The following is an 18,637-nucleotide window of genomic DNA, read 5'->3' as shown; positions in this document are numbered from 1 at the left end:
TCAAATCGTCCCATCTGAGCGGCCCCGACCGTTCTGCTGGTGACCCGCCTCCTAACTTGATGAATAATAATGATAATAATAATGCATTTCATTTTTTCACCACTTTTCAAAGTACTCAAAGACGGTTTCTCCATGACCAGAAACCACGTCGTTATTGTATTGGTTGGTAATAGGCTCAATTAAGTCAACGGGACTCCTTGTGTGTGCCACATTTAGAAGTCAATAGCGGCTAATTGTCCCAGATCCATATTAAAGAAGGTTCCCATCATGAAACAACAGCTGCTGGGGAACAGGAATTCAGCGGCTTTGAAATAAACGGAGAAAAACACCATAAAAAACACAAGGACGGTGGATTTATGCACGAGGGCACCCCGAATATCCCACTGCAGAAAGGAAATAGGCAAATAAAAGAGGGCGCGCAGAAAAAAATAAAATATATATATCCCATTAGCCTCTGTCCGTGTGAGGGCAGGAGCAGTAATACGACTGGCTGGCCCAGCAGAGGACGTGCAACGATTCCACGTCTGCACAATTTCCGCCGTCAGAATAATCTTTTGGAAGCCAGTCAACAGTGGAAGTGGTACTCCGTGTGTGTGTGTGTGTGTGTGTGTGTGTGTGATTTAGGAACTGGTTGTACATCAACCCCATGGGACAAGGCGACGGCCGTCAGGAGGCTCACGGGAGCAGCGAGCAGCACCTCTAACGGCCTCAGATGATCCTCTGCACCGTTTACTGCACCATGAATCTACCGGTTCCTCCACCCGTCGGTCCGCCTATATAAATATATATAAATACATATATTCATCTTCGTTCCCCGTTCGGAAGGACAGCGCGGCACACTTGAGATGTTAATGGATTTTGGGAGCGGTGGAGGGGGAAAGGAAATATAGAAATATAATAAGGTTCATTAATAGGTTTCATGGTCTGTAGGCAGACTGAGGAAGAGGAAGAGGAAGAGGTTGCATCATCTTATTCTCGACTGTGTTAACATGAAGTAGCAGTCGCTGCTTCTTTTTAACGAAAACACAAGTGATGCAACTTTTTATGTGTAGTTGGGATGGAAATCATGGCGGCTCAATTAAAGGCACCAAGAGCAGTTTTATTCAATACATATAAATATATATAAATACATATATATATATAAATACAAAAATATATATAAATATATATATATAGCCATATATATATATACATATATGTAAATACATATAAATATAGATGTATATAAATAAATATAAATATGTATAAATACATATAAATATAGACGTATATACACATAGATATATCTATATATCGATATATCTATATTTAGACCTGCTTTAAATTAAAACAAGACGCCAAAATCTCACTTTTTATATGATATCGGCGCTTTAAATGTATGTTTCTATCATTGGCTGATGGTGATTCGGACTGCAAACCCCAAAAGAGCTTTGTGCCCTCGATGTCGCCTTAAGGCCACGCTACAGGCTGCGGCGCTTTAAGCGGCATAAAAACTCCTGAACGGGCCCCTGGGGAGGCCCTTCGGCCCAGACCCTCTCGGTCAAGATCCGATCATCACGTCTCTGACTCGAGATCAGCCGTTATCACGAGGAGTTCGTCTCCACAGCTGTACAACTCACTCGAGGAGGAGATGTGGGAAATGATGTCCGCTCCACGTCACCGACTCACAGTTACACAAGTGTCCGCTGTGACCGCGAGCTGGAGGACTAACAACGGCTTCCTGCCGCCGCTCCGGACCGCACATTAAAGAATTAACGGCCCGAACCTCCCGCTGGAGCGTTTGATTGGAAAAAGCAAATGTGCACACTTCTGCGTCCCTCGGTGGTTCCTGATTGGAGATCTCTGTTAAAAGGAGGCGTGGTGGGCCCGGGGGTCGACAATGAGGCACATGAGGCAGAACATTGCTGCTGCGCTGTTAATGCCCCTCTGGCCACGCCCAGCATGGGACGATTTAATTCAAGTTTTCTGGCCTTGATTAACAATTTTGAAAATGGAGACGGCAGATAATTCATCCTCTTAGCGTTCAATTTCCCTCACGTGTTTGAGGATGACTTGATCGGATGGACATTCTTTACGTATGTATTCATTTTAATTTGCACATGGGACAGGATACAAATTATATACATATATACATATATATACACACGTATACATATATATATATACACACACATATATATATATATAAATATATATAAACACATACATATATATAAGTTTAACTTTGTGCCGGAGAGGTTGGCACCTCACACTTGAAAAAAAGAGAAAGAAATGAAGAAAATAAAACTGTATAATTCATCAACATTTAAGGATTAAATAGTAGTACAAACCTTTTATTTTAAATAAAGTGCAAATTAGTTTACAAGCTGAGATGCATACCAAGAAGTCCCATGGCTTGTTTGCTAATTAAAGTCCTTTTTCAGATGTTTTTTTTTAACAACCATAATGTTGAAACTACATGTTAAATTAATGTTAAAGAAGAAATATTCATTCCCAGACACATCTGTGAAGCATCTCCACGGGAATTGTTAAGTAAAGTTTTGCAGGCTTGAACCGGTGTTTGAGTTTCACCTCCCAAAAGAAGTCATAGCTAAATACAAATATCCGTCAACTAAACCCCCCCAATGGCCTCCTCTCTACCACATACACACAACAGCCTCTATTTGGCGTGTGTGAAACTATTTGTTTTGGGATTAATTATGGCCATTAAAAGGTCGGCCTCTGCACCTGAGTCTTGTCCATGTTAGACTCCTTCATATAAAACCAGTTGATCCAAAACCTCCCTCACTAAAGACCCGACCCGGGGTAAAGAAAGCAGAGCGCTCTTGGCACTGGAGACTCTGTAAAGTGGGGCTGCAGCTGCCAGCTGCCAGATACCATTTCTGACTATATTTGGACTTTTACTACCTTTCACTGAACGTGTTGTGCCGTTTTACTGCTTCTGAGCGCTCTTATTTTGAAGGGAAAAAAAACGAGCAGGAGAAACCTTGTTATTGTCCCCCATATGTGCAGAAAACAAAAAAACAATAACTGTGCCGAGTCCACAGTCTGTAAATAAAAGATGGACGGCATAAAAACAACAACGGTGAAGCAAAAACAACTAGATCGCCCCCTGGTGGCCGGGGTCATGAACACTAGCGGACGGGACACGGGCCAAACAAAAAATGTCGTGAACTAATATTTCCAAAGATTTTCTCCGTCATTTGAGGGAGTTCCCACCACGCTGATGTTCAACTGTTCATTTTTCTAATAATCTTGCTTTAAAGAGTTGTTTGATAATATAAAAAGAGGGTGGGACATCATGATTGACAGCTGCTAGCGTAGCTACGTTTCCAATGGTCCGTGTACGACCGTATCTAATGAAGGGTTTGTGGTGACTTTTTAGCCAAGTAGCTACCATGATGCTAACAAGCTAAGAATGTGTGTGTGTGTGTGTGTGTGTGTGAGAGAGAGAGACTTACTTGAAGCCGGGTGAGACCGTTGCACAGCTGCCCGACTTCAGCCAGATGCAGTAAGGGTCCCGCGAAGACAGACAGCTTCTGCACAAGAGACACAGACAGACAGCGAGTCAGACAGGCGGTCAGACAGGCGGTCAGACAGGCGGTCAGACAGACGGTCAGACAGACGGTCAGACAGACGGTCAGACAGACGGTCAGACAGACGGTCAGACAGACAGACGGTCAGACAGACGGTCAGACAGACAGGAGGTCAGACAGGCGGTCAGACAGGCGGTCAGACAGACAGGCGGTCAGACAGACAGGAGGTCAGACAGACGGTCAGACAGGCGGTCAGACAGACGGTCAGACAGACGGTCAGACAGACAGATGGTCAGACAGACGGTCAGACAGACAGGAGGTCAGACAGGCGGTCAGACAGACCAGCTTTGAAATCCCAATCCATATTTGCTTTGATCGTGAGTCTTCTTTGATTTCCAAATCGACAGGCGGCAACAAAAAAAAGCCGGAAAATCGAGGCTTCCGCTTCTTAAACACAATCTGGACCTTTATCAAGCCAGAGGTCATCAGAGGTCACCGGAGCCTCATTGATGAGCCACGACGGACCTGTTCAAACTGCGTCTGCTTCGTGACTTTAATAGTTCAGAGCGCGGTCCTCGCCGGCAGCCATTGGCCACGCTTCCCCGTCGTTCAGCGACGCTTCAGAAAACCGGCGCTCGAGAAAGAGTCGCGTGATCCTTTTGGGCCTTCATCCCTGCCTGTGTGTAAATTACCCAAAAAACATCGCCGGGTGTCAATTAACAATATTGCTTTGTTCACAGCTGCAGAACCCGCGACGCCACACGGGACGACGGCGCTCACCTGCCGAGCAATCAGAGGTGAGACTAAATGAAAAGAGCTGCGGGTTTACCTCGGCGGAGGCCGACAGCTCCGCTTTAATGAGGACCCCCGCGGCCGGCTTTCAATATGTATAGAAGAAAAAGAAAAACAGATTTGCGAGCGCCTAAACCGAGCGTGCAGGTGTTCCACCACCTACACCCCTCCGTTCGGAAACATTGCGGAGGAACCCCCCCCGCCGAGAGCACATTAGTGAGCCGCTCCAACAGAACAAAGGGGAGCGGAGACAAAAGGACGGCGCTGAAGCACGAGGTCCTCGCTTCGTGGAGAGACAGCCGCCACGCAGCGGAGGGACGCCGCAAAGACGCGTCAAGTGCACAAGTGGGGAAGTGGTTAAGGATACGCGTCTAGGTCCCTTCGGCCTCAGATGGGCCGGTTGAACACATTTTTTATGACGGAGCTTTTGAGCGTTTTGTCAATTTCTAAAGTAAATCTGGGTTTTGTCGCCCGCGGTCAAATTACGCAACGGGTTGGAAAGAGAAAAGTCTGCTTCATTTAAACTTTGATCTCATCTTTATAAAGTTGAGCTTTGAAATGAGGCAACAAAGGGAATAATATCACCGTGTTGTAACTGTGAGGAAATCCTCATCAGACTCGTATTCGCTTATTAAAAACTCTCGTTCCCGACCGGTTTCCTCGCCGCTGCAGAAAAAAGACAGAGCGTTTTCTGAAAACCGATATTGGCAGCTGGGGCTTCGAGGGGAAAAAAAGAGAGAGAAAGAAACCTGACGATGCAGACTTTTGGGGAGGGAGAGGGAGGAGAAGTGAGCCGAGAGAGAGAGAGAGAGAAGAGTGCAGAGGCAGAGAGAAAGAAATGTAGGCAGAACAAAGAGAGAGAGAGAGACAGCGAAAGAGACAGAGAGAGAGAGAGAGAGAGAGACAGAGACAGAGACAGAGAGAGAGACAGAGACAGTGAAAAAGACAGAGACAGAGAGACAGAGAAATAGAGAGAGAGAGACAGTGAAAAAGACAGAGAGAGAGACAGAGACAGAGAAAGAGAGAGAGAGACAGCGAAAGAGACAGAGAGAGAGAGACAGAGAAAGAGAGAGAGACAGTGAAAAAGACAGAGAGAGAGACAGAGACAGAGAGAGAGAGAGACAGAGAGAGAGAGAGACAGAGACAGAGACAGAGAGAGAGAGACAGCTAAAGAGAGAGAGAGAGAGAGAGACAGTGAGAAAGACAGAGAGAGAGACAGAGAAAGAGAGAGAGAGAGACAGCGAAAGAGACAGAGAGAGAGACAGACAGAGAGAGAGAGAAAGAGAGAGAGAGACAGTGAAAAAGACAGAGAGAGAGAGAGACAGCGAAAGAGACAGAGAGAGAGACAGTGAAAGAGAGAGAGAGACAGAGAGAGACAGAGACAGAGAGAGAGAGAGACAGTGAAAAAGACAGAGAGAGAGACAGAGACAGAGAGAGACAGCAAAAGAGAGAGAGAGAGACAGAGAGAGAGACAGAGAAAGAGAGAGAGAGACAGCGAAAGAGACAGAGAGAGAGACAAAGAGAGAGAGAGAGACAGAGAGAGACAGAGAGAGAGAGACAGAGAGAGAGAGACAGTGAAAGAGAGAGAGAGACAGACAGAGAGAGAGACAGAGAGAGACAGAGAGAGAGAGACAGTGAAAGAGAGAGAGAGAGAGACAGACAGAGAGAGAGAGACAGAGAGAGAGACAGTGAAAGAGAGAGAGAGACAGTGAAAGAGAGAGAGAGAGAGAGAGACAGAGAGAGAGACAGAGAGGAAAACCCCATCTGTGGCAAAGGAGGATATGGTGGCAGTAACATGACCTCCCGGCCGGTGCTGATGAGGCTTCTGGGGGCCCCTAATCCCAGGATGAGGTGTGCTGTAGCTACAGTCTCTAGAAAGGACTTGGGGGATGTAGCCGGTGCGTAAGCCGAAGAAAACACTGGCCCCATTTTCTCTCCCTCCATCGCTCCCAGAAAAAAAGAAAGAAAAAAACCACGGCGTGCCTCCATCGCTGGCTGCCGGCCAATCAGCTGGATCCAATTCATAAGTAAACGGTGTTGAGAGTTTCTCCAGGCCTTTCTCAACGAGGGCTTAGCATGCAATGGGGGGGGGGGGGGGGGGGGCATGTAGAGCGCCGAGCATAAATCCTTCCTCTGGGGTTGAGAAAGGGGAAAGCAAAAAAAATAAATACGGGGCCGACATTCCTCGGAGAACCAAAAATAGATCCCAAAAAGCCGGGGAGAGAGTATATTAACGAAGGCCCAGAGGACAGAGGACGCCCGGCAAAACAAAAGGCTGGAGACAAAGAGAGAGAGCGAGAGACAAAGAGAGAGAGAGAGCAGCACGCTCACTGTTTACGGCTCTCTGACGTAACCGATGTTCTTCACTGGCGCCAGATACACAACCAACAGTTATTTACACAACAAATGCACTTTTTCTATCCCAAACCAAACCAATTTTTTCCTAAACCTAAGAAGAGCCCAGGAGCATGTTATAGATTTTGTAGCAATCATGGTAGTTTTATTTTGAAAAGACGCCATTTTTAAACTGACACAAGCTCCAAAACTGATGCTGGAAGGAAAACAAGAGCGTCTTAGTTTGAAGGGTCGGGCCGCCGGCTGTGTGCATGTGCACGTGTGCATGTGCACGTGTGCATGTGCACGTGTGCACGTGTGCATGTGCACAAGAGGCTTCTCACAGGAAGCTGCCCCAGTGGAGCGGCTGGATAAAAAGGAGATAACTCCACATGGCGACGTTTCCTCGAATACCAAATATACTTCTATTCAAATTAACACCGATAACGTAGTAATAATAATAATAATGATGATGATGGTGATGATGATAACAATGCCAATGCCCTCTCCTCCAGCATTCAGAGCACATCCGTGAGGAAAAGTTTGGGCTGAAAATCGGGAAACAACTTGACGATAGTTAAAAAATCAGGCTGATCGGCGTGCACGTCCTCTGACTTCCTGTTTGACCCGATGCTTCCTGTTTGACCCGACACCCACGGGACATGACAAGACGACCAACAACACGTAAAACTCTCACAGCCGACTACAAATGTCACGAGAATCTGTTGATTCCAGAGTTCACCGGTAAAATTAATAAATATAGTTTTCTAAACTGCCCCCTGAACCGTCTCCCCTCAGCTGTACACACACACGGGATCACATGACCACATGATCACATGATCACATGACCACATGAACACATGACCTCCCCACGCTAGGCTCAGGCGGCTTTCCGATCAGATTCGGCTTATAAAAACACGACTAACCGCATTTCTTACGTGGCACCATATTTCCCCGCGGCTTACTTTAATCTGGCTCCTCACTTACCTGCCAACGCCACTAACGACGTCAGAGTGCTGCTTTTTTGGGGGGCGCAAAATTGAGGCCGACAAACTCCACGAACCAGGCGGATAATAGCGTAACATCTGCCACCCGGAGCTTTTTGTCCAGAACACGTCTAACAGCATCAAAATTGCCGGCGGAGGAGGAGGAGGAGGAGGAAATTGATCCTCTTTTACTCGAGTTACCCGGCAGCCGTTTTTCAAAGTATAGTAGCTCCAGTGTGTTTTGGGTCCACCTCGGGGGTCTCCAGCTATCCAGGAGGCTTCCGGGTCAGATGCTGAGCCCCGAGTTCCTCACCCCATCTCTAGAGCTGAGCCCAACCAGCTATCCCCTTCACCCAAGACCCTCTCCTCCAACAAGACCCTCTCCTCCTCCAAGACCCTCTCCCCCAAGACCCTCTCCTCCACGACCCTCTCCTCCAAGACCCTCTCCTCCACGACCCTCTCCTCCTCCAAGACCCTCTCCCCCAAGACCCTCTCCTCCACGACCCTCTCCTCCAAGACCCTCTCCCCCAAGACCCTCTCCCCCAAGACCCTCTCCTCCAACAAGACCCTCTCCTCCTCCAAGACCCTCTCCCCCAAGACCCTCTCCCCCAAGACCCTCTCCTCCTCCAAGACCCTCTCCTCCAAGACCCTCTCCCCCAAGACCCTCTCCTCCTCCAAGACCCTCTCCTCCTCCAAGACCCTCTCCTCCAACAAGACCCTCTCCCCAAACAAGACCCTCTCCCCCAACAAGACCCTCTCCCCCAACAAGACCCTCTCCCCCAACAAGACCCTCTCCTCCTCCAAGACCCTCTCCTCCAAGACCCTCTCCTCCTCCAAGACCCTCTCCTCCTCCAAGACCCTCTCCTCCAAGACCCTCTCCTCCAACAAGACCCTCTCCTCCAACAAGACCCTCTCCTCCACGACCCTCTCCCCCAAGACCCTCTCCCCCAACAAGACCCTCTCCCCTAAGACCCTCTCCCCCAAGTCGGTCCCGACCCGAAGCGGGTCCAGCGTTTCTTTCCTGGCCGAGCGTGTCCTCTGCTCATGGAGGAGTCCGTTACTCAGCGGGGGTCTCGGGGGTCGGGGCCGTGACTCACTTCTTGCAGGTGTCGTAGTCGGAGCATCGGCTCAGCGGCACGCGGATCACGCAGCCGGAGAACGCCACGAACAAGGCGTGGTGGTCCCGGTCCAACTCCAGACCCAGCACCCTCCGGTCCTCCCCCCGCACGTTACACCTGAGGAGCACAGGGGAACGCCGGCGGACATTTTGAGTCTTTGGGAAATTATGCAGAGATGGAGACGAGACGTTATCAAGGAAAACGGGAGAAGACACAGGAGGAGAAGAAGAAGAAGAAGGGTAGAAGAAGAAGAAGGATAAGAAGGCTAGAAGAAGAAGAAGAAGATGGCTAGAAGAAGAAGAAGAATAAGAAGGCTAGAAGAAGAAGAAGAAGAAGACGGCTAGAAGCCGCCTTCTCCTTCTTCTAGCCTTCTTCTTCTTCTAGCCTTCTTCTTCTCCTTCTTCTAGCCTTCTTCTTCTCCTTCTTCTAGCCTTATTCTTCTAGCCGTCTTCTTCTTCTAGCCTTCTTCTTCTTCTAGCCTTCTTCTTCTTCTAGCCTTCGGAGAAGAAGAAGGCTAGAAGAAGAAGAAGGCTAGAAGAAGAAGAAGGCTAGAAACCGAAGAAGAAGAAGGCTAGAAACCGAAGAAGAAGAAGAAGAAGGCTAGAAACCGAAGAAGAAGAAGAAGAAGAATACAGAGTAAGGGACTAAACTAGAGATGCAACGATCTCTTTTTGGCCGATTCTGATAATTATTATTTATTTAACAGTCTGATTTGCTGATTTCCATTCATAAGGAGGTAAATATGTATTTAAAAATCAAATCATTAACTTGACCCACACACGCTACTTCCTTGGAGGACTCGGCACAAACACAGAAGTACGAGAAGGTAAACAAAGAGAGGAGGGGCCACAGATGGAGCTCCGACCTGTCGGGGTTGTAGACGTCCACGTCCTCCAGCAGTTGGGTGCTGAAGGAGGCGTTGGCGCCCTCGGTGCTGGCCAGGATCTTCAGCACGCGCCCGTTGTCCGAGCCCAGGAACACCACGGTGTAGTTCTTGTGCGGCCCGGCCGACGTGTCCACCGCTATCTGGGTCAACTTGAATCTGCACGGACCCAGAAAAACAAAACGCACACACAGGAAGTGAGACGGTGGAGCCGTTAATTCGAGCGCCAAATGTTGGTCGACCAAACCAGCGTCACGGAGCTCCTTGTGTGATCACTTCCATCTCCTAAACCCACCACTTCCTTTCCTCTGCCGCCTACTTGCTCTCCTCCGACACCTACTTCCTCTCCTCCGACACCTACTTCCTCTTCCCGTCGCCTATTTCTTTTCCTCCGCCGGCTACTTCCTTTCCTCCAACGCCTACTTTCTCTCTGCCGCCGCCTACTTCCTTTCTTCCTCTCCTCGCCGCCTACTTCCTCTCCTCCACTGGCTACTTCCTTTCCTCCTCCGCCGGCTACTTCCTCTCCTCGCCGCCTACTTCCTTTCGTCCGCTGGCTTCTTCCTCTCCGGCTACTTCCTCTCCTCCTCCGCCACCTACTTCCTCTTCCCGTCACCTATTTATTTTCCTCCGCCGTCTACTTCCTCTCCTCTGCCGTCTACTTCCTCTCCTCCAACGCCTACTTCCTCTCCTCTGCCACCTACTTCCTCTCTTCAGCCTTCTACTTCCTTTCCTCCGCCGCCTACTTCCTCTCCCTGCTGCTGACGGAGGGAGAAGCTTTACTCGCTTTTTCCCCCCCCGAGTCAACAAAACGTTCTCCATTAAACCCGGAGCTTTGCTTCTGGGTTATTCTATGAAAAATTTAAATTAAAAAAAGAGGTCACCGACGGACCTCAATTCTCCCTGACTGCCTCCCAGATGGTACACACACACACACACACACACACACACACACACACACACACACACACACACACACACACACACACACACACACACACACACACACACACACACACACACACACACACACACACACACACACACACACACACATACACGATGTGCTCCTGCTTAGATTTCATTTATCTAGCTCCTCTCCGTGGGGAGCAGCGAGGCAGATGTGATGTTTTTGGCGCCAGATGTGAAGCGGCGCACGTTTTCTCCCCAGTGAGGAGCGTCTGGCTGGCTGTCAGCCGGCTGCAGGAGGCGGCAAGGACACTCCTGTGTGTGTGCGCGTGTGTGTGCGTGTGCGTGTGTGTGTGTGTGTGTGTGCGTGTGTGTGTCTGAGAAGCACTGGTGGAATAAGTGGTGGCAACTGCAGCCTATAGGTGCCCCACAGGACGCTAAAGATGGGGGAAACCAGACGAAGGGCCCCTCTCAGTAGAGTCATTATCTGTAAACTCATATCTGATTTTCACGGACCGCTTTATGACCTTTTTGTGTGAAGAAACAAGTCGTGCAATAAAATGCTTTACGAAGAAAACAAAAAAAGGGCCCAACTCTTTCGATTTGCGAAGACTTCCCGTCCCCACGGCCTCTGGAGAACGAGCCGATAAACGTCCTCCGGGTGTCGATGAGGGACGAGGTTGTGCGTTCCACCCGAGCTCACCCATCGATGCCAATCAGCCCCCGAGCGAAGGAACATGCGGGAACGACCTGCACGCGACCCGGTACGGGATTAGAACCGGCTGGATCCAGTGAGGATGTTCTCAAAGGTTCACCAGTTGACCCCAGCGCGATTTGGAGGAACCAGATTTGTACGATTATGAATTAAGAATCACGAAGTATTAAAGCTGCCAGATGCTTCAATTATTTAAAAAACTCAAAAATAGATGTCAATACATTTATTTTTGTTCAGATCTGCAAAATGTATCTTTAAGTGACATTTGGTGCTCTTCTTCTTCTGTTTGAATCTTTCAACCTGAGACATTCGAGGACCGGCAACTCATTTTTCTTTTTCCAAAAAAAGAATAAAAAAGAAGGGGGGCTCGCTTCAGTCCACAGGGAGCTCGCAGTCGCACTAATTAAGATGAAAATAACTGGCTGGGCTGATTGGTAATGAGAAAAGTCGTTAATTGTGGCCCTATATATTTAGAATGTGGGCGATACCCTAACGATTCATTTTATTATGCGTGTGTTTCAGATGCTGAAGCCGTTCATCAAAATAGTCACTTATTAATTTCCTTTCAAATGTTTCAGCACCACAGGGTTTTAATTATCAGGAATAAACTCTTTGATTTGTGTGTTGATGCTCTGAGTTTTGGTTCTGGTGATAAAATGAAACTGATCCCAGACCTGCTGGTGGTCCGGGTGAAGTAGGGCCTGTCGTCCACGGAGGGGACAGACTCGTCCATGAGCGGGTAGGACTTGATGAAGGTCAGGGTGTCGTCGGGGAAGGTGGTGGACGACTTGTAGGCGGCCGCCGAGCCCTCTCCGGCGCAGCATCCCGGCCTGCGGCGGCAACAGGAACAGAATAAAAAAAAAAAAATACAAAAACATCAGGGGAGAGCTCACATTTCAACGGAAACAAATGTAAAAAAACACCCGGCAGCTGTTTGGTTTAAGGGGGGGGAATAAAAAACAGGTGTCTTGTGTCACTGTTGTTGTTTTTTTGTTTTTTTTTATTCACAAATGATGTCTGCGCGGAACAAAAACAGCAGCAGCTGTGACACGAGAAACAAAAAGAAAAGACATTTTTTTTGTTTTGTGTAATTTGAAAGCTATCCTCACCGCGGTTTCGGGACCTGGTCCTCCGGAACCGGCGTCCACGCCGTCTCGCTGTTCCTCTGCTCTTTGAATTTGCCGGCGAAAGCCTTCTCGATGTCGTCCATGTAGAAGGCGCAGACGGCCGAGCCCGTGATGCTGAGGAAGGGAGGACAAAGGACGATAATCGAAAACAGATCCGAGAGGAACCAGATCGAAATCAGATCAAAACTAGATTTATAATAATAGAAACCAGATCGAAACCAGAGCGATAATCGAAACCAGTTCGAAACCAGATCCGAGAGAAACCAGACGGTTGTGCTGTTTAGATCATTTCATAAATACAAGTGTGTGATAAAGGAGGACAGGACGCAACTATTTTCCTTCTGAACCCCCAAATCCACAAAAATAACACCAAAACTATCACAGCCAGAAGCTGTAAAAACAAACAAAAAGATGTTCATCTTTCCAATGTTCCTTGAACACATCACGTGCAAAAAAACGTTTCTCTAAAAAAAAAATAGACAAAAACATTTTGTTCATTTTAAATCTCAGCCCAAATAAACCGTTCTTCTGTAGAGGGAAAAAAAAACATTAAATTCTGAACGAGGATGCCATGATTGAGAAACCAAAAGTCCCTTGCCAACAACTGCGGTTTCCCCAACATTGATAAACACCAGCTGGATTTATAGTTTCCATGTTTTTCCAATGTCTGTAAAATACATATAAAAAAAGAAAACCCGGATCCCCAACCTGTTGGCCTGCGTGGTGAAGACGCCGAGCACGGCCGGCCGGCGGTTGATCTGCAGCACGTTGGTCAGCGACTGCAGGACGTCGAAGTAGAAGAAGGAGTCGCCCGGCACCGAGCAGTTGAGCCGGGCTTTGAGGAACGACGTCCAGTAGCGCTCCAGCACCCTCGGCGAGCCGCCGTTGTCGTTCTTGCAGACGCGCCCCACTCTGGAGAAAACCACCTGAGGGAAGGAAGGGAGGAAAGGAAGGGAAGGTCACTCACAGGTGACAGTCACCGCCTCGTATGCGATGCCGTTGGACTCCGGGGTTAGACCAAAAGGCCTGAAAACGACCTCGCTCACCTTGCCGAGGGTGGTGTACTCCACCGCGATCTCGCTGAAGAAGAAGTACACGTAGTTCCCGTACTCAATGGCGTGGAGGAAATGGGGCTCTGCGGGAGGCGAGGAAAGAGAAGGTTGTTATTTCGTTCTTATGAACAGATGTTTCGGCGTTCCTATCGAACGGGATCCGGTTCCCTGCGTCCATATCAGGAAAACATTCAAGAATTCACGCGATCGGGTCGGATCGCGACCTCCTTCGTGAGCGGTCTGGGGACACAGTTGTCATTTTTTTCAGGCCTCAAGACTCAAAGTGAGCGAGGTCGTTTCAGGTCTTAAGACTCAAGGTGAGCGAAGTCGTTTCAGACCTCAAGATGAGCGAAGTCGTTTCAGGCCTCAAGACTCAAGATGAACGAAGTTTCAGGCCTCAAGACTCAAGGTGAGCGAGGTCGTTTCAGGCCTTAAGACTCAAGGTGAGCGAGGTCGTTTCAGGCCTTAAGACTCAAGGTGAGCGAGGTCGTTTCAGGCCTCAAGACTCAAAGTGAGCGAGGTCGTTTCAGGCCTCAAGACTCAAAGTGAGCGAGGTCGTTTCAGGCCTTAAGACTCAAGGTGAGCGAGGTCGTTTCAGGCCTCAAGACTCAAAGTGAGCGAGGTCGTGTCAGGCCTCAAGACTCAAAGTGAGCGAGGTTGTGTCAGGCCTCAAGACTCAAAGTGAGCGAGGTCGTTTCAGGCCTTAAGACTCAAAGTGAGCAAGGTCGTTTCAGGCCTCAAGACTCAAAGTGAGCGAGGTCGTTTCAGGCCTCAAGACTCAAAGTGAGCGAGGTCGTGTCAGGCCTCAAGACTCAAAGTGAGCGAGGTCGTTTCAGGCCTTAAGACTCAAAGTGAGCAAGGTCGTTTCAGGCCTTAAGACTAAAGGTGAGCGAAGTCGTTTCAGACCTCAAGATGAGCGAAGTCGTTTCAGGCCTCAAGACTCAAGATGAACGAAGTTTCAGGCCTCAAGACTCAAGGTGAGCAAGGTCGTTTCAGGCCTTAAGACTCAAAGTGAGCGAGGTCATTTCAGGCCTCAAGACTCAAAGTGAGCGAGGTCGTTTCAGGCCTCAAAGTGAGCGAGGTCGTTTCAGGCCTTAAGACTCAAAGTGAGCGAGGTCGTTTCAGGCCTCAAGACTCAAAGTGAGCGAGGTCGTTTCAGGCCTTAAGACTCAAGGTGAGCGAGGTCGTTTCAGGCCTCAAGACTCAAAGTGAGCGAGGTCGTTTCAGGCCTCAAGACTCAAGGTGAGCGAGGTCGTTTCAGGCCTCAAGACTCAAAGTGAGCGAGGTCGTGTCAGGCCTCAAGACTCAAAGTGAGCGAGGTTGTTTCAGGCCTCAAGACTCAAAGTGAGCGAGGTCGTTTCAGGCCTCAAGACTCAAAGTGAGCGAGGTCGTGTCAGGCCTCAAGACTCAAAGTGAGCGAGGTCGTTTCAGGCCTTAAGACTCAAAGTGAGCAAGGTCGTTTCAGGCCTTAAGACTCAAGGTGAGCGAAGTCGTTTCAGACCTCAAGATGAGCGAAGTCGTTTCAGGCCTCAAGACTCAAGATGAATGAAGTTTCAGGCCTCAAGACTCAAGGTGAGCAAGGTCGTTTCAGGCCTCAAGACTCAAAGTGAGCGAGGTCGTTTTAGGCCTCAAGACTCAAGATGAACGAAGTTTCAGGCCTCAAGACTCAAGGTGAGCGAAGTTTCAGGCCTCAAGACTCAAAGTGAGCGAGGTCGTTTTAGGCCTCAAGATGAACGATGTTGTTTCAGGCCTCAAGACTCAAGACGAGCGAATTTTTCAGGCCTCAAGACTCAATGGAGACATGTCGTCAGCACTTTGTGGCGCTCAGGCTAATTAAAAAGAGATGAGATATTTCAATACACCTCAATAACAGGTGTAGCCTCCTGAAACCATTAACGGACTTGACAAGAACATTAAGTAGCAACGATTAGTGATGATCTGTTAATTGTGCAAAGTCGTTTTTATTATTTGTTTCCCTCAATCGAACACGCCGAACATCTGCTCGCTGCGTTGCCGCAGGGCTGATCGTCGTCGTCGGGAAGCGAACGTCTCCACGAGACGGAGACGAGACAGCGTCGGCCATTATCATGTAAATGTTAATCGCTTCTAAAATCTCGTGTCAGGCTAGGAAAGGAGGAGCCTGCTGCCTGGATGTTCACTTCACAAAGGGCCGAGGAAGGATACGAGATTTGAAGGGAGATTTAATATCGGGGCTGCGCTTTGGATGTCCTCGACGAGGAAGCTTCCCAAAGAGGAAGGTTCCTAACGAGGAAGCTTCCAAACCGGGAAGATTCCCAACAAGGAAGGGTTCTGACGAGGAAGCTCCTCAGAAAGGAAGGGTTCTGACAAGGAAGCTTCCCAACAAGGAAGGGCTCTGACGAGGAAACATCCTTAGGAGGAAGCTTCCTAACAAGGAAGGGTTCTGACGAGGAAGCTTCCCAACAAGGAAGGGCTCTGACGAGGAAACATCCTTAGCAGGAAACTTCCTAACGAGGAAGCTTCCTAACGAGGAAGGGTTCTGACGAGGAAACATCCTAAGGTGGAAACTTCCTAACGAGGAAGCTTCCCAACAAGGAAGGGTTCTGACGAGGAAACATTCTTAGGAGGAAACTTCCAAACGAGGAAGCTTACTAACGAGTAAACTTCCCAACAAGGAAGGGCTCTGACGAGGAAACATCCTTAGGAGGAAACTTCCTAACGAGGAAGCTTCCTAACAAGGAAGGGTTCTGACGAGGAAACATTCTTCGGAGGAAACTTCCTTACGAGGAAGCTTACTAACGAGTAAACTTCCCAACAAGGAAGGGCTCTGACGACGAAACATTCTTAGGAGGAAACTTCCTAATGAGGAAGCTTCCTAACAAGGAAGGGTTCTGACGAGGACGCTTCCCAACAAGGAAGGGTTCTGACGAGGACGCTTCCCAACAAGGAAGGGCTCTGACGAGGAAACATCCTTAGGAGGAAACTTCCTAACGAGGAAGCTTCCTAACAAGGAAGGGTTCTGACGAGGAAACATTCTTAGGAGGAAACTTCCTAACGAGGAAGCTTACTAACGAGTAAACTTCCCAACAAGGAAACTTCCTCCCAAGGAAACTTCCTCACGAGGAAGGTTCCTAATCAGGAAACTTCAACACGAGGAAACTTCACCAACGAGGAAGCTGCCCAAAGAGGAAGGTTTCGAACGAGGAAGGGTCCTAACGACAAAGCTTCCTAGCGGAGTTAAATACCCCGTGGCAGCAGTGGTAAAGCTGGCCGGTGCCTCCTTTCTTCATCTCCTTTGGCTTAGGGAACACCGCCAGCGTCCCATGACTCCTTGCGGTCGTCAATGACGAATTGCACCCGATGGACTCATTTTAAAACGTCCTTCTGAGTCGTTCCGTTTCCCTAACTGCACACATCACCGTGCGCATCGAAACGACATTCAAACCGTTTGAATAGTCCCAATGAATGAACGATTTCTTCTTTTCGCCTCATTAAGTTTTTGAAAAGTCGTAGGACGAAACTTTTCGAAGCGATTTGACGACCAGACACGAACCGCGAGCTCAGTTACCGACGACGTTAATCACAGAGGACACGAGAAGCTTCCTGGATGCTGGGTCGACAGAAAGGAGGCGAGGAAGGATACAAGATGTAGAGAGAGAACTCGGCCTCCTCTGAGTTCGGGGAATTCTGGTGTTTTTTGCAGATTTTGGAGTCTCGATTGAAAACGGAGGGAGTCGTCTCCTTGACTACTCGACTATTTCTCAGGGCGACGCCCACTCACCTCGCAGCCACTTGGAGTCGTACTTCACGGTGCGCAGCACGGGGCTGCTCTCTCCCAGACTTCTGTAAATCACCGCGTCGCTCGCCAAGAAGTCCGTCATGGTGGCCGAGTAGAAATCGCCACCTGAGGGAGGGATGGGGGAGGAGGGGAGGGAAATTTAGAGAACACCTCCGTGCTCTACGACCAGACGTCTGGGACAATGTATTCACAACCTTTTTGTCAAAAGTTATATTCATCTTTCAAAAAATATATATTGGTATTTAAACTGTATGAAGAAAAATATTTGACTGGCAAAAATAATTAAGAAAACATTTTTTTAAATGATTAAATTGATTGAAATTAAAGTTCACTAAAGTTTCAAATCTGCAAAAACGTGCAAAAATAGTCTTTACAAAATATTAAAAATAATATATATACACACAACTTTCAACAAACTCAACTCTGGAGTCCTGGCGGACGGACAGCTGCCCATAAAAATGAGATTAAAAACCGCAAAAACACGATAAAAAAAAAACATAAAAACATGAAATAAAACTTAAAAACACGATAAAAAAACTTAAAAACATTAAATAAAACGCAAAAACACAATTAAAAAAACGTTAAAACATTAAATAAAATGCAAAAACACGATTACAAAAAGTCAAAACATGATGAAAAAACGTAAGACATTTTTTAAAAACCATCAAAACAGGATACAAAAAAATTAAAAACAGGATGAAAAAAACCCCACCTTGGCAATAAAAAAAACCCGCCCTGTAACTATCACTGGGACGGATGACGCACAGCAGCAGCCGTGGGACTCGAACGCGCGGCGCCGCATTGCTCACCTGCGAACAGGCCCACGTTGGACTGGCGGGACTCGAAGGGGCAGCGGGCCTGTCCCACCACCTCCTCCCCTTCCTGCTCCAGCGTGGACATCTAGGGTCAGAGAGGACGCGTTACAGCCCCACAAACAGAGCCGTGGCCGGGGGAAACATCCCCCGTGTTTACGCGCCGTCGACACACTAAAAGTCTCCGGAGCGGCGAGAAGGGAACCGTATTAAATCATAATCCGGGATTATTACGGGGGGCGACACATGCGCCGTAAAGATAAGTATGTATTTTATTTTATTGTGGGTAAGGAGAATAAGCGAGTGAAGTCGGAGGTCCTGACGTCTGCAGCTGAGGCGCCGGTTTATCTCTCAGATGCAGACATCGAGCTGCTGCTCTCCGACAACAAGGTCGCACCGCTCAGGTAGGACGATGAGCGCGCAGTGTGTGTGTGTGTGTGTGTGTGTGTGTGTGTGTGTGTGTGTGTGTGTGGAGTTTGAACACACTGATTAAACACCTTCTGTTGTAACCACAGACAGTGTGTCAGAAGTGGACGTCATCATGGTGACGTTGGTTTGTGGACAGACTTCTATACAACCCCCCCTGGTGGTTATTAGA

General features: G+C 48.3%; 1 protein-coding gene across 3 annotated transcripts in view; it reads right to left on the bottom strand.

Moving 5' to 3' along the window:
* sema6e (sema domain, transmembrane domain (TM), and cytoplasmic domain, (semaphorin) 6E) overlaps positions 1-18,637 on the bottom strand; it is a 110,388-nt gene that overhangs the window by 20,312 nt on the left and 71,439 nt on the right. For all 3 annotated transcript variants that reach the window (XM_056443632.1, XM_056443635.1, XM_056443633.1), the window contains 9 exons: positions 18,037-18,127; positions 17,210-17,332; positions 13,444-13,532; positions 13,106-13,323; positions 12,380-12,511; positions 11,945-12,100; positions 9,632-9,808; positions 8,746-8,883; positions 3,462-3,539 (listed from right to left, as the gene is read on the bottom strand). In XM_056443632.1, the coding sequence (XP_056299607.1) occupies positions 3,462-3,539; positions 8,746-8,883; positions 9,632-9,808; positions 11,945-12,100; positions 12,380-12,511; positions 13,106-13,323; positions 13,444-13,532; positions 17,210-17,332; positions 18,037-18,127 (1,202 nt within the window). The remainder of the gene's footprint in view (positions 1-3,461; positions 3,540-8,745; positions 8,884-9,631; positions 9,809-11,944; positions 12,101-12,379; positions 12,512-13,105; positions 13,324-13,443; positions 13,533-17,209; positions 17,333-18,036; positions 18,128-18,637) is intronic.

Source organism: Pseudoliparis swirei, chromosome 22, assembly GCF_029220125.1.
Source record: "Pseudoliparis swirei isolate HS2019 ecotype Mariana Trench chromosome 22, NWPU_hadal_v1, whole genome shotgun sequence".
Classification (NCBI taxonomy): domain Eukaryota; kingdom Metazoa; phylum Chordata; class Actinopteri; order Perciformes; family Liparidae; genus Pseudoliparis; species Pseudoliparis swirei.
The sequence above is the reverse complement of the archived record's forward strand: the minus strand, read 5'-3'. Positions and strand labels throughout refer to the sequence as shown.